Source organism: Garra rufa, chromosome 9, assembly GCF_049309525.1.
Source record: "Garra rufa chromosome 9, GarRuf1.0, whole genome shotgun sequence".
NCBI classification, from domain to species: Eukaryota; Metazoa; Chordata; class Actinopteri; order Cypriniformes; family Cyprinidae; genus Garra; species Garra rufa.
This window is the reverse complement of record NC_133369.1, coordinates 26,218,254-26,241,978: the sequence shown is the minus strand read 5'-3', so window position 1 is coordinate 26,241,978 and position 23,725 is coordinate 26,218,254. Positions and strand designations below refer to the sequence as shown.

The window sequence follows — 23,725 nt, the reverse complement described above, 5'->3', positions numbered from 1 at the left end:
GACACATAAATCTAACGCATAAATCTAACACTTACAAATGATTATATATATTCATATTTACTCTAATGCCAGACATGCATGTGATAAAAACCTTTTGTCCCTTCAGCAGATCAGCAACTGTATCAAATTGATGCCATCTCATTAATTGATAGAAAAAAATCTGGGCCAGTTAATAACGGCCATAAATGTGTTAAATTATTTTTATGGGGAAACTAGATGCCTCGTGGCTAAATAGTGGCCGCTAGAGAAGGAAATGAGAAACCGATTGGCTGATAAGCGGGTGAACGGGGAGTGTGAATAAGAGAAATGTTAAAAGGTGTAGGAGATGTCGGAGAAGTGAGGAAGCTTTGTAGCTAAAACATGTATTTTGTCACCGCTAGTGGAGAATACATTGGATAATATAATCCGACCACATGAAAGATGGATGGACAATGCTGTCTTTGGTTTCTCTCACTACGCCCATCTTTCATTCGTTCGTTCTCACTTCTCACAGTAGTGTTTAGGAGCGAATATCGAATCTGACAGACAAGCGAGAACATAAAAATCCTTTTAGCTTTCTGAAAACTGCAATCTCTTCCTTCCCTCTCTCTTTGAAGTGCTTTAAGTGTGTTATACGTGCCTGACCTATCTGTTCACTTGAGGGCAGACGACTTGTGAGAACTTCAAGGCTGACAAGAATGAAACGGAAACTCTTTACTCTATCAACCGTAATTATGTTAAGGCGTTACAGAGTCACAGGGTTTCTGTGACAGAGCACTTCAGCGTTCCTGTCATAATACAAGCTCTTCTGTGACTCAGCGGTTGTATTTGATAAGCCTGGATGTTTCGGCATGGGTTATGCAAGCATATTGATCCCCCTATGTACCTCACATTGTGTTTGTTGTGGTTTGTTCTTTGGCCACACAATTGAAAGGATGGAGGGCATTGCAGAGCTTCAAGCTGGGTCACAATCGATCTCCAATGAAAGGTTGACATGTTTCACAGCAGCTGAGTGTATAATTATATTCAATTGCAAGAGTCCAATGAAGCGGTGTTTCTTGCAAAGGACGCAAATTAACATCCAATCAGAGATCCCAGGGTCACAGCAATTATATCATTGGGTGGCGAGTGGTCCTGACAGCTTCAGATCTTTGTCTTTTTCATGTGTCATGTTACAAAACTACATCCTGTCAGAATAACAACAATCACGCTGAGCAATTTCCCTCGAACAATGATTTTGCTCTTTGTTTTCTCGGTAATTATACATCTGACTAAATAAATGAAGTGCCTGAGAGCACAATAAGCCTTGCTTATTAAAATTGCACCCGCTAATTGAGTGTGTTTGAAACTAATTGTTTTTCCAATTCTCTTTGCAACACTTTACGTTTCATTTGCCAGTCATTGCATCCAGTTGGATCGCTATACACCCCTTCTGTACTCGGCATCCAGTTCCTGGTGTAATTGATAGAATTCCAACGCGTGAATCTGAGACTTTCCAGACAGCTTGAGTATGTCTTGTGCCATAATTGTAATGTTTTTCTTTTCTCTCTTTTCAACAGCGTGCTCAGTCGGGTCCTATAAACCTGTGGCCGGATCAGTTTCGTGCACCGAGTGCCCAGCGAACAGCAGAACCAGTTCAGAAGGGTCTAAACTTTGTGAGTGCCGGAGTGGCTACTACCGTGCGCCTGCTGATGCCAACACCACCGCCTGCACAAGTAAGAGTACAACTAGCTATATGTAAGAAGATAAGACAATGGATAAACAGAAAAACTGTGCAAACTTGCATTGGGCATACACTCTTAAAAATAAAGGTGCTTTAAAAGGTTCTTCATGCGATGCCATAGAAGAACCATTTTTGGTTCCACAAAAACCATTCAGTCAAAGGTTCTTTAAAGAACCATCTCTTTCTTACCTTTTTATAATCTGCAGAACCTTCTTTTTGTGAGACAGAAAGGTTCTTCAGATGTTTAAAGTTCTGTATGGAACCATTTAGACAAGAAAGGTTCTTCTATGGCATCTTGAAGCACCTTTATTTTTAACAGCTTGTCACTGGGGCAGTGTGAAAATGACAAAATATTATCTTGATATTTATTAGAATTTTGTCAGTAATGATAATTAGACAATATTTTGCTGAGCTTGTTGTTGGGTCCGTGTAACGGTTTGCAGTTCTTTGTTCAATTTGCACCATCAAAATTAAACAGATAAAAATTGGCTTCGTACTTTCATTTTTTAGTTTTTTTCAAACACCTCAAAAACGAATAGTTGTCTCTCTGTTTAATTTTCTGTTCTACAAGTTTAGGTTGTGGCATCTGTATAAGATTTTTTTAACAAACATAAAACATGACGTATTATTCTGATTTTCCATTTTTTGTGTGTTTTGCGCTCTCGGTTGGTCCGTACCAATACCGCCGGGGGAGGAGACGGGGTGGCTGAATTGGGGGCCGTTCGCATCAAAGTCGCTTTAAGGGTATTCCATAGTCTTTGGTTCACATGTAGCGTCTTTTGCGCGCTCAAGTTCGTTATTTTAAATGTAGACGCGCGGTATGCGCACTCATAATGGAAGAGACGCGCATGCAGTTCAACTTTTCAGAATGCCGCAAGCGCAACGCAGCTCATGTGACATGAACCAACCAATCAGCTTCATCCATTCCCTTAATAACATTGAAAGCACTGCCAAATTGGAGAAACAGCTTATCATAGCTGTACAGGAATAAATATTTTCAAATAAATTTAATAGCACAGCTACTGCAAGCGATTTTTAATGCTGAAAATCCATTTATCCTTTGCTGAAACTTCCGCGTATTTATGGAGAGCCCAGGTCATGGTTGCTTAGTAAGGGGCACGGCAGACGCCACGGGAGCGCAATCTACAGAGCGGTTTGTAAAAAAAGAGAAAGCGGCGCGCCTAGCACTTTCCACGCGTTTTTAGGGCGCGACATGTGAACAGCCCCTTAGCCTACCGCCAGAGCGCTGCTGCTTTGTGTATAGCATAATTTATGGTCTAAGTCAGAACCCAGTAACTGCGATTGCGTGTTAACAGCAACAAATTGTCTCGTGTGGTAAAGTTAGTTTTAGTTTAGATATTCGCCGTATTGCTTTCATTTGCCACTGTTTAAAGATATCACTATCACAATTAGTTTTAACAATTATATTATATAGACATGAAAAATGTACCATTCACACAGTAAATAAGCTATTGGCAAAACCTTCTGGCCACTGGGAATATCCAACCATTGGAACATAACTGTTTGCTGATTATTGTACTTTCTAAAAAATAAAAAATAAATCTGTCCACTGCACATGCAGTAAGTGAGATTTTGGCAAAATGGTACCTGTAGTTAAGTCTTGTAACTAGAAATAGCCTATGCTACAACCTTTGGAACATTAATAAAACCTTCAATATTTTTTTGAGCAAAATATGTGTATACTGTGTGCGTAGAGTAAGGAGATATTGGCAAAATCTCACCCGTAGTAAGTCAGTCTAGACACCTAAATGTCACGATGTGGTAAGTGAGGACCCAAACGCAGAATGAACAGTTAGACAGTTTATTGATTGGACAGGGTAAACAATAGGAAGACAGCAGACAGTCGCCACACGGGCCAGGGAACACACGGCAAGGGGAGACAGGCAGGACGTGGATGGAGGGACAGGAGCAACCCCAAAGAGAGTCCGGGCGGCCGGAAGCAGCAACCAGGAGGAACTCAGGAGGCCGGGCAGGAACGGACAAACACACAAACGACAAGACAACAAAAGACAAGCACACACACAAAAAAGAAACTTCAAAAACTAAGACGGGGGGGAAGAGCTAGGTAAAACAAAATAAAAGATTATCAAAAAGACTAGAAAAAAAAAAAAATCAAATCAAAAGGATAACAAGGCAATAAATAAAATGCTAGAATTAAAACAAAAGACTAGAGGAATTCAGTAAAACAAAATAAAAGAATCTAAATAAACTAGAAAAACCAAATCAAAAGGATAACAAAAAGGCAATAAATAAAAAGCAGAAATTTTACTTCAAAAAACAGAGGGAAATGAAAGTGATAACTAGGGCTAAGAGGAAAAACTTAAACTAGATTAAAGGGAAATAACACAGGCGGCAAGCTAGAACAAGACGGAAGAGCTAGAAGAAAAATCTTAGCTCAAACAAACTCACAAAAAGACTAGCATCAAAAAACAAACGGACCAGCAAAGACAAGAGGGAAGAGGGCACAATATAAAGACAGGGAAGCACATGAGGAGCAGGTGAGGACACTTGGGCAAATGAGGAGGACAGGTGACAACACTCAGACAAACGAGAGCTAAACAAGGGGGCGTGGAAACGGGAAACAAGGGGTCAGGACAAGAGGAGCACATGGCAGACAATAACACAGACAAAGCCATGTGCTCAAACACAAAACAAACATGGAAACATTGAACAAAGACAAGACAGACAGGGCTGTCAGGGCAGGATCATGACACCTAAAGCCTTTATGAACAGCCTTTTACGTACAGTAGATTTTATGAACATATTGTGTAGTGTACTGTACATTTATGAAGGAATACACTGGCAAAATCATACCTGTAGTAAAGCATTAAAAGTAATACAAGCTTTACAGTTTAACAATGTGCTTTTCAATGTTAAAAGTCATTTTAATTAAAATACACATTAGACGTTTTAACTCAGTCAAAGGAATTGTCAGACGGTCTCTCACACATCAAAAGCTGCGAAAGCGCATCAAAGCTGTCTCCGGTTTAAATTTACTGCTACAATACACGTGGGCAGTTTTGAAATATTTTTTTCATGTTTATATAAATTGGTTGCATATTATTAAAACTAATCCTGATAGTGATATCTTTGAACAGTGGCAAGCGAAAGTAATCCAGCGAATATCGAAACTAAAACTAACTTTACCACGCCATCATAAATGTGGCTGTTAACACGCACAATGCAGATTTACATTACATATTTGCGTAAAACTTTGGCAAATTTGTAAACATTTTTGCCTTTCTAGCTGCGTTTACATTACCCTTTAAATAGCTTGAAACTGCGAATTGAAAATACGCTTAATGAAAACGCGCCTAGTGTTGCTGAGTTCTGACCAGTGAGTAGTATACGCATAATTTATCCCTCGATATAAATTATTCACTTGCTGGTTTAAAAAAAGTTCCAATAGTAAAAAAAACAAAAAAAAAAACAGATTCTTTTCATTGTTAAGGTAATGTTTTCGTTGCAATATACTGATCCAAATTAGTAATCGATAATAATAATTATTTTCCCGCGCCTCCCCTGACATATTCTTGCGTATTATGCACTCGCACAATCTGGGGTGGAGGAGTGGACGTAGAGGGTGTGATTTAGCTATCCAGGTGGTGGATTTGGGCTAATGCAGGGCACTACTGATGCGCATCAGAGTGGATTTAGGAGAGGATATACGGAACGGAAGGCGACTGATAAAGTGGGTATAGGCCTACGCCGTATACCTATGTATACCCTGCACTACACCACTAGTTCTGAAGTATCCATTAAATTATTGCATGGTCAAATCAATGAACCTCATTCCAATACATAAAGCGTCAGCGCTCTGGCTGTAGGCTACTTCTCCTCCCCCGGCAGTAATGGTACGGACCAACCGCGAGCGCAAAGTTAGAATAATGAGTCATGTTTTATGTGATCAAAAATCTTATTCGGATGCTTCAACCTAAACTTGTAGAACAGAAAATTAAACAGAGAGACAAATATCTGTTTGTGAGGTATTTAAAAAAAAAAAGAAAGTTTGAAAAATGAAAGTTTGAAGCCAGTTTTTATCTGGTTAATTTTGATGGCGCAAATTGAACAAAGAACTGCAAACCGTTACACGGACCGTTGTTGGGCTGGTACTTTGACAAGTTTAGGATCGCGGTGGACAGCTGAATCCCAAAGCTTTTGATATTTTTTATATTCCTTGTGGTGGTTCATTTGCAGCAGTAACATAAATTAACTTTTCAAAAAAGTTTAAATTGACTTTTACCTTTTATGGGCATTTTTACCTTTATAAGGCCAATTTTCTCTAACCTAGTTAAAGGTATTCATCATTGTATGTGCCACATTCTTAAATTTAATCAATAAATTCAAATAGTAAGACACTATATGGCTGTTACCAATCAAATGAAATCAGTATATTAACAAAATGTGTGTTTAAATTGCAGAGGTGACACAGAATCTGCATCTGAAGTGGCATTTAGATGGATTCACACAGACTGTTAAAGGAGAAATTCACTTCCAGAACAAAAATTTTGAAATAATGTACTCACCCTCTTGCCATCCGAGATGTTCATGTCTTTTTTTCTTCAGTCGTAAAGAAATTGTTTTTTGTGGAAAACATGTCAGTTTTTTTTTCCTCCATATAGTGGACTTCTATAGTTTAAACTTCCAAAATGTAGTTTAAATGCGGCTTCAAATGATCCCAAATGCAGTTGTAGACGATCCTAGTCGAGGAAGAAGGGTCTTACCTACCGAAACCAATTTTTTATTTAATTTTCTTTTTTACGATTTATATATATAAATATATTTTTTTTTACCTCAAATGCTCATCTTGTCTTGCTCTGCCTGAACTTAGTCTCGTGTAGCCAGACCTTCAGACTGATGGCTGAAGGTCTGGAATTCATGGCAGCTTTCATTGGCCAAGACCCGCCCATAAGGCCATTTGACCGACATGTCAAACAACCAATCACAGTTCGTTTCGTTCAGCGTCACGTTTCTGTGCGTGGAAATGCCCCCACAACAACAGACTGGTGTGCAACAAGTCAGTCACTGAAATAACCAACATTGAAAGTTAACAAAGAAGAGGGAGAACAAGCAGTAAGTCAGTAAATTGTTCGCGAACGTCGCAAGTGTGTATAACAACAATGGCGTTGGCATAAGCACCTTTTAGCAAAACGCTGATTAAATCAGTCTGTGCTTTGTTTCCGGCGGACCGAAAATAAACGCGACACTCGCGTCTCCCGGAAATCCGGTCAAATTCAACTAATCAGAGGACAACTTCGACATTCCTGAAGTGTTTCCAGTTAAGTGTACCATATGCATCAGACGTTTAGCCAATGTTCCGTCGGTGTGACGTCTGAGGCTGAGACTAGCCTGAACTCATCGTTGCAGAAGTACCGACCTAGTGTTTGCACATGAACATGCAAAGAAGATCAAACACCCTTAACAAAAAAGGTAAAACAGGGATGTAGGACGATTTTGAAGATCCTTTCGCTAGATAAGACCCTTCTTCCTCGGCTGGTATTGTTTACAACCACATTTGGGATCATTTGAAGCCACATTTAAACTGCATTGTGCATGTTCAAACTCGGGGCACCATAGAAGTTCACTATACATAGAAAGTTCCTGAAATGTGTTCCTCAAAAAATCTAATTTCTTTATGGCTGAAGAAAGAAAGACATAAACATCTTGGATGACAAGGGGGTGAGTACATTATCTGTAAATTTGTGTTCTGGAGGTGAACTTCTCCCTTAAATGCAGGACATGAATGCATTTTACCTGCAGTTACAAATCCGTAGTTAGTGTTTTGATGTTTAAAAAAACAAAGAATACTGGTATTTATAATGATTTAGAGGGAAAAAAAATAAAAAATATACTTTCAATATAAACCTAAAATCGCCAGTATGTGGCGGCAAATCACTGCATGAGTGAGTCTTTGAGTCATTCATTCAAGGTTTCATTCAAATGCCTGATTGATTCAGTAAGGAAACACCATCGTGTGTTGCTCAGAGATGCAAAACAGTGCTGTTTTAGAACTACTTTAATTGTTGAAATACAGCAAAACAAGAACTGTTGTGTATAAAATGCAGAGGTGGACAGTAGTGAAGTATTTTGACTTTACTCAAGTAAATTTAAAAAGTATTTGCACTCTGTGCGTGTGTGTGTGTGTGTGTGTGTGTGTGTGTGTGTGTGTGTGTGTGTGTGTGTGTGTGTGTGTGTGTGTGTGTGTGTGTGTGTGTGTGTGTGTGTGTGTGTGTGTGTGTGTGTGTGTGTGTGTGTGTGTGTGTTTTCTTTTGAAAACTTTTACTTTACTAGATTCTAAAGCATAATATTGTACTTTTTACTGCACTACATTTCATAAATAAGTTGTTTTTTACTTTTAATACTTAAGAACATTAAAAATGTAGTACTCAAGTAAATATTTTAATTATTTTTACTTGAGTAAAAGTAAAAAAAGTAATAGATTTCTAATGTAATTAAGTATTAATTGGTATTTAATATGAAACAGACAAGTCTTGAAAAGTACTATGAAAGCAGAGTAAAAATACTTCACTACTGCCTCTGCCAAAATGTAAGTCACTTCGCAGATGATTTTGCCCCCTTATCTTACATTTTGTGGGAATTCTAAATGCATTTTAATAGACGCCTTATCAATTGGCCATATTGGCGGCACCGAACGTAAACAATGGCACTGAACCGAACAAAACTCACATATTTTACTGATTTTTGCTGCTGAAAATGGTCAGTTATTGTCATGTTTTGGGCTGTACTAATCGACCAGAGCAGAAAAAACATTTGGAGTACTAGACTGCCAAAAACAAATCAAGACGAGTGCAAAAAACTGTCTGAGAAACAAAAGCCATTTGTGGTTGGTCAAACTGAACCAGGATTTCCAGGGCAAGAACCTTCACAACATTTGTGTTTGTTCTTATCGTTTTCGGTCAGATAGGTGAAATATTAGGCTAATATCTTAATACTGCTCCTACGTAACTTTACCACCTATTAACTTTAGTTTGTCAAAATATTGCGCCCTTTCCTGCTTACTAAAGCTTTCTCTATATGATTTAGCAGCTTACACACTTATATGTTATATAATATAGACTATATATTACTGCTGTGATATTTATCTTGTGCATGGTATTGTTGCGGAAATAAGCAAGCTTTTGGGGTTATTAATGGTATGTTGAAAGTTATTTGTTAAGGCTTTTACACTTTTACTTTTTTAATTTACTTTTGATGACTGATGGTTGAAGAATGAGTAGAATAATGTCACCTCATTCTGCCCAGTTTTTTAAAATGCTTATCTTGTGTTTTATAGAGCAAACCTCTTGCTGATTGTTTACAGTGTAATGGAAGTTAGTGGCATAATTCACGCAAAGCGCAGTGGTGCATAGGAAAAAGGTTGATAGCTGGTATAAAAAGTGGGTAGTTGTGCCAAAAACCCATTTGGTCAATGATATGAAACCTTTTTATTGTTCGAATCTGTTCATTTATTCTAAAATATAGCAAACACTTTACCTTTACTTTTATGCATTCAGAAAAACTCTTTATTCAAAGCAGCTTACAAAAGTGAAACAAAAGCCATTTGCCAAGACGCCAACAATATTTATGATATACAATGACAGGTTTATTTGACAACTAAATTATGAAGCAAGTTGGAGAAGAAGAGGCATGCAGAGAAGTTTTATTTTTTATTTGTATTTTTTGCAAATGCATTGGTTTAAGGCTGTGGGGTGGATAATGTTTGCAAAAGAGTTTTGTCTTCAGCTACTTCTTTAAAGTTGTGATAGTCTCAGCAGTTCAGGTGGAGCTTGGCAGCTCATTCCAGCAAAACAAATTAAGCAAAATCAATTTCTGTTTTCATTTTAGTTTACAGCGGGTAATAATTAAACGTTTCAGGAGCTGGTGAGCACTTATGGTGTTTGTGAATAACCTCAGGTTTTCGTTCTCAGGCCCTCCGTCAGCGCCGGTGTCTCTGTCATGGGAGTATGAGAGTTCAGAGGGCGGCGTGTCGTTGCGCTGGAGACCTCCTGCAAACATGGGCGGTCGGAGTGAAGTGTGGTATGGGGTGGTGTGTCGAATCTGCCCGTCTGCAACTAACACGCCACCAAGCATGTGTTCCTGGTGTGGAGATACTGTCACTTTTTCCCCTTCTCAAAATGGCTTAAAGCAGACAAGAGTCACCCTCAAAAACCTGCTCACTAGGGTCACCTACCTCATACAGGTAAATACCTATATAGACCCAGAGTCTCATAGTGGAATTACATTATAGAATAAGAGGATTCAGTTTCGTAGGAGTGGGCGCCGCCATTTGTAAACTTTATGGGTCTGGCTTCTGGTCTCATCCGCGTCCAGCTATTTTTAGCTTTATAAAACAGATTGTTTTGCTGCTTGATATTGCAAATTGGTGTGTTTTACCATAGTATTATGAACACACTGGTTTGTAATGCAAACAGTTTTACCATTTACTGCAAGTTGTTATTCCCCTATAGCGGGAAGTCTTGCCCATATGCTTATATATGACGAGTGACCTCGTAAACATAGTCCTAAAATGCCATAAATAACTGAAAAGAACTAGGAGAAAATCAGATGTGTGTCCCATCTGTGCCATGTGCATCAGGTTTTAAAGAGACAGTACTGCTTTTAAAGTGAAACCTTCTGTAGTCTGTCATTGATGTAGATCAAAGAACAAAATAAAAGGAGGAATCACTCACTGCTCTGCTTGCTACTTGTCTTTGGTTGAAATAATAAAGATTAATCTATATTCAATTTATAGTTTATGCATACTGTATAGTTTAAAAAGCATATTAAATGTTAAAAATAATGGCTTTTAGTTATACTATAATATTGAATGGCTATAATTAATGGCTAAAATTGAGGGAAAATGCATTTAATGGAGACTTGAGTAGCAGTAGTGATATCAATGATATTTCCATCCCCTATTCAGAATCTGCCAAACGTTAATTATTTTACCAAAATAAGAGGCATCATACAAATTGCATCTTATTGTTTATTTGGTACTGACCTCAATAAGATATTTCACATAAAAGATGTTTACATATAGTCCATAAGAGAAAATAATAGTTGAATTTATAAAAATGACCCCGTTCAAACGTTTACATCCACTTGATTCTTAATACTGTGTTGTTACCTGAATGATTCACAGCTGTTTTTGTTTTTTTGTTTAGTGATAGTTGTTCACGAGTCCCTTGTTTGTCCTGACACTTAAACTGCCTGCTGTTCTTCAGGAAAAATCCTTCATGTCCCATAAATTCTTTGGTTTTCCAGCATTTTTGTTTATTTGAACCCTTTCCAACAATGACTGTATGATTTTGAGTTCCATCTTTTCACACTGAGGACAACTGAGGGGCTCGTATGAAACTATTACAGAAGGTTCAAACACTCACTGATGCTCCAGAAGGAAAAACCATGCATTAAGAGCTGGGGGTGAAAACTTTTGATCCGAATTAAGATGTGTGCATTTTTCTTATTTTGCCTAAATATCACATTTTTACATTTAGTACTGCCCTTCAGAGGGTACAGAAGATTTAGAAGATAAGTAAAATTTGCCCTGATCTTCAAATTTTGTCTCTTAATGCATGGTTTTTCCTTGTAAAGCATCAGTTGCATTTGAACCTTCCGTAATAGTTGCATATGAGTCCCTCAGTTGTCCTCAGTGTGAAAAGATGGATCTCAAAACCATACAGTAATTGTTGGAAAGGGTTCAAATACACAAAAATGCTGAAAGACCAAAGAATTTGTGGGACCTGAAGGATTTTTCTGATGAACAGCAGGCAGTTTAACTGTTTGTGGATCATTCAGGTAACAACACAGTACTAGGTACAAGTGCATGTAAATTGTTTTTCACAATAATACTGTTTTTACTGTATTTTTAAACAAACAAATGCAGCCTTTTTGAGCACAATAGGTTTTTTTTTTAGAATCATATTACCAACCCTAAATTTTAAACAGTTGTATAATTTCTCATACAGAAACTGACCTACAAAAAATAAACCTACTCTGAGAAATACTCAGCCTTTCCATATGCTTCCACACGATGCACATTATTATGCCTTAATGCAGCTTATGTGCATGGAGCTGCAATTTGAGCTTTGTATGATTTTACAGGTTCAAGCAATAAATGAAGTGTCAGCGCTGAGCCCTTTTCCACCTCAGTTCGCCAGCATCAACTTCACCACCAGCCAATCAGGTACGAGAAAAGCAGATGTATGCTAGCCTGGCACTGTCCACAATATGTGTGTGTTTGCTCAGTGTATCTATGTTTTTCTCAGTCTGTCTTCTGCCTTCACCCCTGTCTTTCGCTTTCTCTACCCACGATCAGTCTTTCCATCCGTCTCTCTCTTTTCTTCATAATTTTTCTTCATCTGCTATCTGGACCCAGGTGGCTTTGGGTCACGATATGCTGTCATTTCACATAATGGTCAAGAAAGCAACTAGAGGGACGGAAAGAGATGAAGAATGGAGGGAGGATAATCAATGTGGCAGGCCACAGAAACTTTGGAAACAAAAGGCGCAATTCAGATGTCCCTCTCTCTCGCTCTGTCTCTGTTTTCTATCTTTAGTAGCGCAGATGGATTCTGCAGACCTGTGTATGACTAGTTTATATAACTTTACCGTTATTTAAGCTTTCAGTGCTGCTTATTGAACAAAATAAAGTCACCTATCCGTGTGCTTCCACTTGAATGATTAACAGACAGAGACATCGGTTGTCAGAGACGAAGGGGGTCAGGGGGCTGGGAAGAGGGCGGGAGTGGAGAATGGTTAACTCATGACCTCATTAACACGGATGAGGTTTCAGCAATGTCTAACTAACCGTCAAACACGCACCAAAGCATGATGCAAATGGCTTATTTAGACCTACATGTGAATCCACGTGTGTATTGGTGCGCTTAATAAATAAAAAGCATTTATAATGAGCATGGTGTTGAGTATCTAAAGCATTCAGAGCAGTTAAAAAGCAGATGCTTATTTATGAAGTGATGAGCCTCCATGTGGTCACTTGTATAATTACATTTTTGTGTTTCAGTGCCTTCTGAGGTTCCCATGCTGCACCAGTTGAACAGAGTTCATGACTCCATCACACTGTCCTGGCCTCAGCCCGACCGGCCCAATGGTGACATCCTGGAATATCAGCTCCGATACTACGACAAGGTCAATACTGTTATATATGCAAAATATTAAAGCAGGGGTGTCAAACTCAACTCCTGGAGGGCCACAGTCCTGCTCCAACATGCACCTTTCTTTAGATTTTAAGACCTTGAAGACCTTGATTAGCTGGTTCAAGTGTTTTATAGGAGTTGGAGCGAAACTCTCTGGGAACTGAGTTTGACACCCCTGTATTAAAGGAACAGATCACCCCAAAAAAGAAAAATTGTGATCGGTACATTACTAAAAATCTTTTGTTATATAAGTTTAAAACACTTCATTAAATTAAACTTGCATGAAGTACTTCAATTACTAAAACTGAAATAAACTAAACTAAAGCTAAATAGACACATAAAAAAGCACATAACAAAATGTCCAAAATGTAACTGTAACTATAACAGTGTCTAAATAATATCACAGGAGTAAACAATGATATCATTTACTAAATAAAAATATTAAAAAATGTAATAAAAATGGCCAAAGCACATAACAGAATTACTAAAACATAATCTAACATTAAAATAAAAAAATGCTGATAGTTTATACTTGTCATGATCGGGGCTGTGGATTTTCCTTCAGCCACCTGAGGTCGCCGTCCCACACTGCACTCCCTTGATTGTTCACGTGTCCTTGTCATCAGCACCTATCACCCACACCTGGTCACTATTAGGACTATAAGTATCTCCACTGCTCATTCTGATTTCAGTTCTGCATTGTCTCCTGTCATGTTTGTTTTCTTGTTTCTGAGACTCCCTGACTTTTGATTATGTTCTGGATTTTGTTTATTTTGTGTTCGAGTTCTTAGTTTGTGCCGTGTTGGCCTTTTTGTTTGTTTATTTGTTTGTTATATTCATTAAAAACCTTTTACCTGCATTTTGGACCCAGACCTCTCCTTGAGAAACGTGACAATACTGAAATAGCACTTTAAACGACACCAGTATGAGTAAATAATGATATCATTTTCTAAACAAAAATATAAAAAATAGTAATAAAAATGACCAAAGCACATAACAGAATTACTAAAACATAATCTAAAGTTAAAATAAAAAAGGCTGATTGTTTATACTGAAATAGCACTTTAAACGACACAAGTATGAGTAAATAATGATGTCATTTCTAAATAAATAAAATAAAAAAACAAAAATTACCAAAACAGTCTAAAATTAAAATAAAAAACAAAATACTGATAGTATATAAATACTAAAATAGCGCTGGAAACGACATGGGGGTGAGTAAATAATAATGTAATTTTCAAAATAAAAATATTAAAAAATAGTAATAAAAATTACCACAGCGCATAACAAAATTACTAAAACATAATCTAAAATTGTAATAAAAAATGTATATAAATACTGAAATAGCACTGGAAATTATATGAGGGTGAGTAAATAATGATGCAATTATCTAGATAAAAAATATATTTTTTAAGTAATAAAAATGACCAAAGAACATAACAAAATTACTAAAACATAATCGAAAATTAAAATAAAAATGCTGATAGTTTATACTGAAATAGCACTGTAAACGACACCAGTATGAGTAAATAATGATGTAATTTTCTAAATGAAAATATAAAACAGCCATAAAAATGACCAAAGCAGCACATAACAGAATTACTAAAACAGTCTAAAATTAAAATAAAAAAACTAAATAAAATACTGATAGTATATAAATACTAAAATAGCGCTGGAAACGACAAGGGGTTAAGTAAATAATAATGTAATTCTCAAAATAAAAATATAAAAAAATAGTAATAAAAATGACCAAAGCGCATAACAAAATTGCGCATAACTAAAACATAATCTAAAATTTAAAATAAAAATTGCTGATAGTATATAAATACTAAAATAGCACTGGAAACAACATGAGGGTGAGTAAATTATGTCATTTTCTAAATAAAAATATAAAAAACAGTAATAAAAATGACCAAAGCACATAACAGAAATAGTAAAACATAATCTAAAGTTAAAATAAAAAATGCTGATTGTTTATACTGTTTATACGACACGAGTATGAGTAAATAATGATGTTATTTCTAAATAAATAAAATTAAAAAAAAAAAAAAAATTACCAAAGCACATAACAGTATTACTAAAACAGTCTAAAATTATAATAAAAAACAAAACAAAATACTGTCATTTTCTAAATAAAAATATAAAAAATAGTAATAAAAATGACCAAAGCACATAACAGAATTACTAAAACATAATCTAAAGTTAAAATAAAATAATGTAAATAATGTAAATAATGATGCAATTATCTAAATAAAAAAATATATTTTTTAAGTAATAAAAATGACCAAAGAACATAACAAAATTACTTAAACATAATCAAAAAAAAAAAAAAAAAATGCTGATAGTAAATAAACACTAAAACAGCACTAGGAACTACACAAGGGTGATTAAATAATTATGTAAATTCCTAAAAAATATATATATATTTTTTTTTCCTTTTTAGGTGAACTGTCCCTTTACATCTATATAAAGCGCTGTGTAAATAGATGCTGTCCTGTTGTCACAGAGATGTTGCTTTGTCTGTCTGGCAGGGGTCTGATGAGGACAGTGCTATGAGCGTCTTCAGTGAAACCAACACAGTGACAGTCGGAGGTCTGATTCCAGGCTCCATCTACGCCTTCCAGATCCGTGCCCGAAATGAGAGAGGCTACGGACCCTACAGCCACACCATTTACTTCAGCACTCTAGCAATCGGTAGGCCAAGAAAACAACATGTCACACATAATCTATCATTCTAGCCAACAAACATGCAAGCATATTCATATACAGTTAAATTTGCAGTGTAGTCTCAGGAACAATTATCTCTTCAAGCTTTACATTTAGAAAAATTGCATCTTATAGAATATAAATAGAAAATGTTTTTTGAAATTGTAACAATATTTAACAGTTTTACTGATTTTTATGGTATTTTGGCCCGTATAAATGCAACCGTCGTGAGCATAAGACACCTAAAATCTCAAACTTATGAACAGTTGTGTGAATATAATAAAATATAAATTTTTTCAGTTATTAATTTTGTTTAAATTTAATTTGATATTGCCATTTTTCACTTTGTAGAGGAACAGTCAAAGCAGATTCAAAATCGCCTGCCTCTCATGATTGGATCGGTAATGGGCGGAGCAGCATTTCTCTTGGTTGTGATTGCGATCATCATTGTGTTTGTGTTTCGAAGGTATGTACATCAAAACTCTTTACCTCAGCTATTGTGCAATATATGTACAGTTGAGGTCAAAAGTTTACAGCCCCCTTTCAGAATCTGCTAAATGTTAATTATTTTATCAAAATAAGAGGGATCACACAAAATGCATGTTTTTATTACTTTTATTTCACTTGACCTGAACAAGATATTTCACATAAAAGATATTTACATATAGTCCACGAGAAATGACCCGTTCAAATGTTTACATTCCCTTGATTCTTTACACTGTGTTGTTACCTGAATGATCCACAGCTGTGTTTTCATTTTGTGATAGTTGTTGAGTCCCTTGTTTGAGTCCCTTGTTTGTCCTGAACAGTTAAACTGCCTTCTGTTCTTCAGAAAAATCTTTCAGGTCCCACAAATTCTTTGGTTTTTCAGCGTTTTAGTGTATTTGAACCCTTTCCAACAATGACTGTATGATCACTGAGAACAACTGAGAGACTCATGCAACTATTGCAGAAGCTTCAAACGCTCATTAATGCTTCAGAAGGAAAAAACGATGCAATAAGAGCCGGGGGGTGAAAACTTTTTGAATTTGAAAAACTTATTTTGTCCTCTGGAAAACACTCTGGAGGGCAGTACTAAATGAAAAAAAAAAGATATTTAGGAAAATAAGAAAAATGTACACATCTTCATTCTGATCAAAAGTTTTCACACCCTGGATCTTGCATCGTGTTTCCTTCTGGAGCACCACTGAGTGTTTGAACCTTCTGTAATAGTTGCATATGAGTCCCTCAGTTGTCCTCAGTGTGAAAAGATGGATCTCAAAATCATACAGTCATTATTGGAAAGGGTTCAAATACACAAAAATGCTAGAAAACCAAAGAATTTGTGAAACCTGAAGGATATTTCTGAAGAACAGCGGGCAGTTTAACTGTTCAGGACAAACAAGGGACTCATGAACAACTATCACTAAACAAAAAAACACTGTTGTGGATCATTCAAGGGGATGTAAACTTTTGACTAGGGTCAACGATTATTGGACTACATGTAAACACATTTTATGTGTAATATCTTTACATCCAAAAACATTAAAACAATTAACATTTTGCAGATTCTGAATAGGGGATGTAAACTTTTGACCTCAACTGTAGATAAAAAGAGACCTGTTTATTGCATATAAAAGAGTTTCAATTAATTTTGTGTCTTTGTTATTGTCTTCTTCCACTAGCAAAAGGAGAGAAAGCCCTTACAGCGACAGACTTCAGAGATACATCAGCAACAGAGGTGAGAGCTTCATATGTGAACTGCAGTGCATATTTGTGTACATCTCTATGAATGAAGAGGAAAAATCACATTTTTGCTTTTCAATTATATTTTCATCTTCTAAAGTGGGCCGTATTCAGACTACTGTGTTATTATTGCTATTACGTAATAACTATGATTCAGTAAAGTACTATGTCTACACCACAATTAAGAGGGGATTGTGAGAATTCTGCTATTTTGACAACGGATGATAAATGTGCCGTGTCAGGAGTTTTTGTGTTTGTAGTCCTGACTGTGGTGTACATATTTGTGGTATTACTGAAAACTTGAGCTGCCTGGCAGCGTGTCTGTGACAGAACCAGTCATTAGATAATCAGTGTGGATGAAACGCAATGTGGATGTTGTTATTCATTCAGGCGGGGTGAAATATTACGTGGATCCCTCCACTTACGAAGACCCCAGTGAGGCGGTCAAAGAATTTGCACGAGAAATCGACCCTGCTCACCTAAAGATCGAAGAAGTCATTGGTGCAGGTTAGTACATTAGTTGAGGTTCATTGCTGGATAATGATAGCTTGACACAAAGCATGTAAATCACGTAAAATAAACCTAATTTTGTCTAATGATTGAATTTCTCTTTCTAGCTCAGTTCGGGGAGGTGTCCCGTGGCCGCTACAGGCCACTGGGTCGTAGAGAGGTGTTGGTTGCAGTTAAGACTTTGCGTTGGGGAGTGACAGACCGTGAGAAGAATGTGTTTCTCAGTGAGGCAGGAGTCCTTGGACAGTTTGACCACCCTAATGTACTGAAACTGGAAGGTGTGATCACTCGCACCCCTCCTGAACGGATTATCACAGAGTTTATGGAGAATGGCCCCCTGGATGCCTTTCTCAGGGTAAGAACAAATTACATGATGTTAAATTCTATTAAATTATTCATTTATTCACCTTTTTCTCCATCGCCTATGGGTGAGATTTCTGGTTCATTAGCCACTATATGGAAATAATGAGAAGAATAACAACATGCAGTAAATGGTAAAACTGTTTGTACAAACCAGTGTGCGCATAATTAAGATAATTCATTAAAATAATATAGTAAGAAACAGCAATTTGCAATATAAAGCAGCAAAGCAAGATGTTTCGTACAGCTAAAAATGGCCGTGCCTGCTCTTACGGGAAAAATAAATTATTATGCATTATTGTATTATTATGTATTATTTTAAAAAGAACAAGATGAAAGTTATATTATAAAGGTAAATAGAGAATGGCCTTGGATGCTGTTATCAGGGTAAAAAAAAAATGGCAAGATGTTAAATTTAGTTAAATTTTTTAATCATATAAAATAAACAATTTTTTTGTATTATATATCATTGTAATATTCTGAAATATTATTTAGAAAAGGACCAGAAGAAAGTTAAGTTAAATTATTGCTGAGTTTTTTATGGCACTATAAAATCAGTTTCATTTTTTCCCAACTTCCTTTTTTTTTCAAATTTTATTTTCATTTATTTAGACATAAACATAATCTAAAATTAAAATAAAACAAATGCTGAGAGTATATAAACACTGAAATAGCAATGGAAATGACAAGAGGGTGAATAAAAAATAATGGAAATTTTCTAAATAAAAAACAGTACTAAAACTGCCCAAAGCAAATAACAAAATTACTAAAACATAATGTAAAAGAAAAAAAAAAAAAGTTGATAGTACATAAACACTGAAATAGCACTGGAAATTACATAAGTATGAATAAATTATGACATAAACAGCTAAACTGTCCCTTCATATCTATATAAACCTTGTGTAGCAGTTGTGTAAATAAATGCTGTCTTGTTGTCACAGAGTAATATTATATATATTATAATATTATTTTAAAAATAACAAGATGAAAGTTAAATTATCACAGAGTTTATGGAGAATGGCCTTGGATGCCTTTGTCAGGGTAAAAAAAAAATGGCAAGATGTTAAATTTAATTATATTTTTCATTTATATAAATGAAACAACTTTTTGTATAATATATCATTGTAATATTCTAAAATATTATTTAGAAAAGTACCAGATGAAAGTTAAGTTAAATTATCGCAGTTTAATGGCCTTCTAGATGCCTTTTTAGGGCACTATAAAATCTGTTTCATTTTTTCCCTTCTTTCCTTTTTTTCAAAATTTATTTTAATTTTTTTAGACATAAACATAATCTAAAATTAACATAGGAAATGCTGATATTATATAAACACTGAAATAGCAATGGAAATTACATGAGGGTGAATAAAAATTAATGGGAATTTTCTAAACTAAAGTACTAAAAATGACCAATGATTACTAAAACATAATCTAAAAAAATGCTGATAGTACATAAACACTGAAATAGCATTGGAAATTGTGTAGAGATGAATAAAAATAATGGAAGATTTCTTTAAAAAAAAAAGAAAAAAGAAAAACTACTAAAAATGACCAAAGCAAATAACATAATTACTAAAACATACTCGAAAAAAAATGTTGATAGTACATAAACACTGAAATAGCACTGGAAATTACATAAAGATGAGTAAAGGATGACATTATTTTCCTTTTTAGGTAAACTGCCCCTTCACATCTATATAAAACATTGCATAATAGTTGTGCAGTCTTGTTGTCACAGAGTAATATTATATATTATAATATTATTAAATTATTTTAAAAAGAACAAGATGAAAGTTAAATTATCACAGAGTTTACAGAGAGAATTATATTATTTAGAAAAGGACCAGAGGAAAGTAAACTTAAATTATCGCAGAGTTTGATGGCCCCCTAGATGCCTTTTGTAGGCCACTATAAAAAATTTTTTTCAATTTTTCCCATATTCTGTTTTTTTTTTAAAGCATGTCTAATTTATTAAAATCACGAAGCTTACACATTTTAACAGCAAATTATTAAATGTCCTATGAAAATAAGTTTTATTAATTTTTTTTCTATTCAGTTTTATTTTTAGCAAATTCATTTTTTCCCATTTACTGGATTCCATTTTAATGGTTTCATAAAATTTTAATAATCAAAAGCATCTCTAATTAATTAACAATTTTCCACTTATTTATTTTATCAGAAATACTGTGTTATGTATTTACATTTTTCTTGTAAATACATTCTGGTAAATACTTTATCTTGCAAATATTCCTTAAAAATAATGTTTTAATAATAATTTTATTAGTAGTAGTAGAACTCTCGATACATTAAATAAAATATTTCTCTCACAGTTTCTTCAAGTTAAACTAAACTTTTATTTTGACTGGTTGCTGTGAAGACCATTAAGTTTCTGTTGTATGATGTGATGATAGTTTTTCCTCAAAAGAAATAGTAAAATGCTCATGAAGTGACTCATATATTGAGGCGGCAAGCGTCACGCGTGCTTCACTGTGCGTAGTAAATGAAATTGTGCATCTGCGTCATTCATTCACACAAAGACACAGAACTTGCAGGATTCATATTTAAATAGTATTTTTGCGGCTTAATAATTATAAACACTAATCAATGTCATGTTTTCATTAAAGTGTACTGACCGACTTAATTTATTCATCCAAATTCTGTGACATTCTATGTTATACAGTAAATTTCATTTTTATGACTGGATTCCGCAATTCTGTCTGCGTTTTACGCATTGCAGAAATCATAAGGCCCTACGTTTTTTAGGGTGTGAAAAACTATTAGATGTATTATGATTAAATTATATAGCATTAAAATATTACAATGTATTGTTTTAAAAAATACAAGTAAAAAAGTTAAATTAAATTATCACAGAGATAATGAAATTGGCCCACTTGGTGCTTTTTTCATAGTAAGAAAAAAGACAGGAAAATCAACTAAATACTATTAAATTACTTTTTTATATAAATAAAAATATACATATATATAATAAGAAAATAACAGAATATATATAAGAGAATGACTATGTATTTATAGAAATGAAATATATTATTATATATCTTTATAAAATGATGAGATGTTTTACACTAAATGTATGAAAAATAAATTTAATTAAAAATGCATATTCATAGGTGTGTAATTTTGTTGGTGTTTAAGGAAAACGAGGATCAGTTCAGCGTATTGCAGCTGGTAGGCATGGTGAGAGGTGTTGGAGCTGGAATGCGTTATCTTTCAGAGAGGAATTTTGTCCACCGTGACCTCGCTGCCCGCAACGTTCTGGTGAATTCAAACCTGGTTTGTAAGGTGTCTGACTTCGGCCTGTCCCGTTTAATGAGAGGTCTGGATCACAACATGCCCACCTACACTGCTTCCCTGGTACGTCATATTCTGTAAATGCACAAAACATTATTTAAATATATAGTATAATATATTTAAATTCATTTCTTTTCATTCTTGATCTGTTGAGGTTAGGCCTAGACATCTTTGTTCATTTGTGTCGCATTTGCGTCTAATTGAATTATTTCCTCTGTCCTTCAGGGCAGTAAGATCCCTGTGCGGTGGACAGCTCCTGAAGCTTTCCAGCATCGTAAATTCAGTTCAGCAAGTGATGTCTGGAGTTTCGGGATACTCATGTGGGAGGTCATGTCCTATGGAGAACGTCCATACTGGGACATGAGCAACCAAGAGGTAAGCATTATAAATTTTACAGCGACAGTTGCTTTACATCCCATGCAGTCACAAAGCAATTAAATGAACCAAATGTACACTAGAGGGAGCTATTTTAATGTTTTATGAGAATCTGCATCAACAAACCACATTGTGTTGTCAGTGTATGTGTGGGTTTGTGTAAGAACTGAGATTTTAGTTTTTTAAGTTTCTCTCTAAAGTTTTAGTTTCTAGCCCTCAGCCAAAAATTTCTTGACCTCAATGAACGTGTGTCCACATGTTGACAAAACAGTACATTCAATGTTTATCTTATCAGCTTCTTTGAATCTGAATCTTGTCTTTTTTCATAGGGATTTCAAAGAATTATTTAATAAAGATTTCTAAGACACGAACCAAGCCAACTAGCACTAAGACTTTGATTTGCAGTAAAGAGTATTTGAACATTTCTTAACTAAAATCCTGTGAAGCAAATGATGTAGTAAAAAAAAAAAAAAACTATGTAAACATCTTACTAAATATTTTCCCCTTCATATTCCTCTTTCTAACTTAGTTCTTGCTGTTTTTCAGTTCCTTTTTCCTCCAAATCACTTGTCCACTTCTCTATCTCATTCAATAAACACTTGACTAAGGCCACATACAAACTGTAATATTTCAGTGTGACAACCATATTTATGGGAGTAATTCCCCTAAATTATCATTCCGCCTGTGTACAAAACATGAATCACTATGATGGCTGGCATTGCAACAGTGGATCTGTTTGGTATCTGCTTCTTTTTTTTTTTTTTTGACCAAAGTTATGTTATAGTGACCAAAGATTTATGTTCTGCAACTGTACACTGTAAAACTTTTCCCTGTAAATTTACAGTATAATAATGGCAGCTGGGTGGCCAGCCACATTCTGTTTTTTTACAGAGCCACAACTGTAAACTACATATACAGTATCATGTTGTAATTTAAGTTTTGTTTACAGAGTGTACTGTAAAACTTTTCCATTTTAATTTACATTCTGGCAGCATGACTTTATTAAGTACTGTATAATGCTGTCATGCCACATAATTTTATAATATTACAAGGGAAGGGGGTGATGTGAGGCCAAGTATGGTGACCCATACTCAGAATTTGTGCTCTGCATTTAACCCATCCTAGCACGCGCACACGGTAGCGAACAAACACCCGGAGCAGTGGACAGCCATATTGCTATTGCTGCGGCGCCCGGAGAGCAGTTGTGGGCTCAGTGCCTTGCTCAAGGGACTCACTTCAGTCGTGGTATTGAGGGTGGAGAGAGTGCTGTACATTGTAAAACTTTCCCCTGTAAATTTACAGTATAATACTGGCAGCTGGGTTGCCAGCCACATTCTGTTTTTTTACAGAACCACAACTGTAAACTACATTTACAGTATTGTACTGTAGTCGCCAGTATCATGCTGTAATTTAATTTTTGTTTACAGCTTTTCCATTTCAATTTACATTCTGGCAGCATGATTTTATTGTACTGTAAGTACTGTAATATACTGTTATGTCACTTAATTTTACAAATTTACAATCTGTACAATGTGTTATATATTGCATTAAATTGTATTTCTACACAGAATATATTTTTTCCTAAAAATTTGTACATTTTTTTCCATATCAGTAGTCTCAAATGGTAATAGGAAACATAGGTCTTAGAATTTAACATGTTTATTTCTCAAGAGCAAAGGCCACACAGTAAAATCCCCAGAGTAAAATCAACTCTATTCAGAGAACATTTGGTCGCTCTCTAAATAAATAAAGTTAAATTAACACTGAAGCAGAGTTCAAGTTAATTAGATAATGATATCATCATTGAGCATTTAATGATGAACACCTGCTGTTAACAAGCTGCAGCACTGAAGAAACAAAA

At 35.2% G+C, this 23,725-nt stretch overlaps 1 protein-coding gene across 1 annotated transcript in view; it reads left to right on the top strand.

Moving 5' to 3' along the window:
• ephb6 (eph receptor B6) overlaps positions 1 to 23,725 on the top strand; it is a 94,208-nt gene that overhangs the window by 60,111 nt on the left and 10,372 nt on the right. Inside the window, exons 6-16 of the mRNA XM_073846489.1 lie at positions 1,539 to 1,694; positions 9,652 to 9,923; positions 11,828 to 11,909; positions 12,747 to 12,871; positions 15,411 to 15,573; positions 15,937 to 16,051; positions 17,250 to 17,305; positions 17,701 to 17,817; positions 17,928 to 18,175; positions 21,334 to 21,552; positions 21,715 to 21,864. Of these exons, the coding sequence (XP_073702590.1) occupies positions 1,539 to 1,694; positions 9,652 to 9,923; positions 11,828 to 11,909; positions 12,747 to 12,871; positions 15,411 to 15,573; positions 15,937 to 16,051; positions 17,250 to 17,305; positions 17,701 to 17,817; positions 17,928 to 18,175; positions 21,334 to 21,552; positions 21,715 to 21,864 (1,703 nt within the window). The remainder of the gene's footprint in view (positions 1 to 1,538; positions 1,695 to 9,651; positions 9,924 to 11,827; positions 11,910 to 12,746; positions 12,872 to 15,410; positions 15,574 to 15,936; positions 16,052 to 17,249; positions 17,306 to 17,700; positions 17,818 to 17,927; positions 18,176 to 21,333; positions 21,553 to 21,714; positions 21,865 to 23,725) is intronic.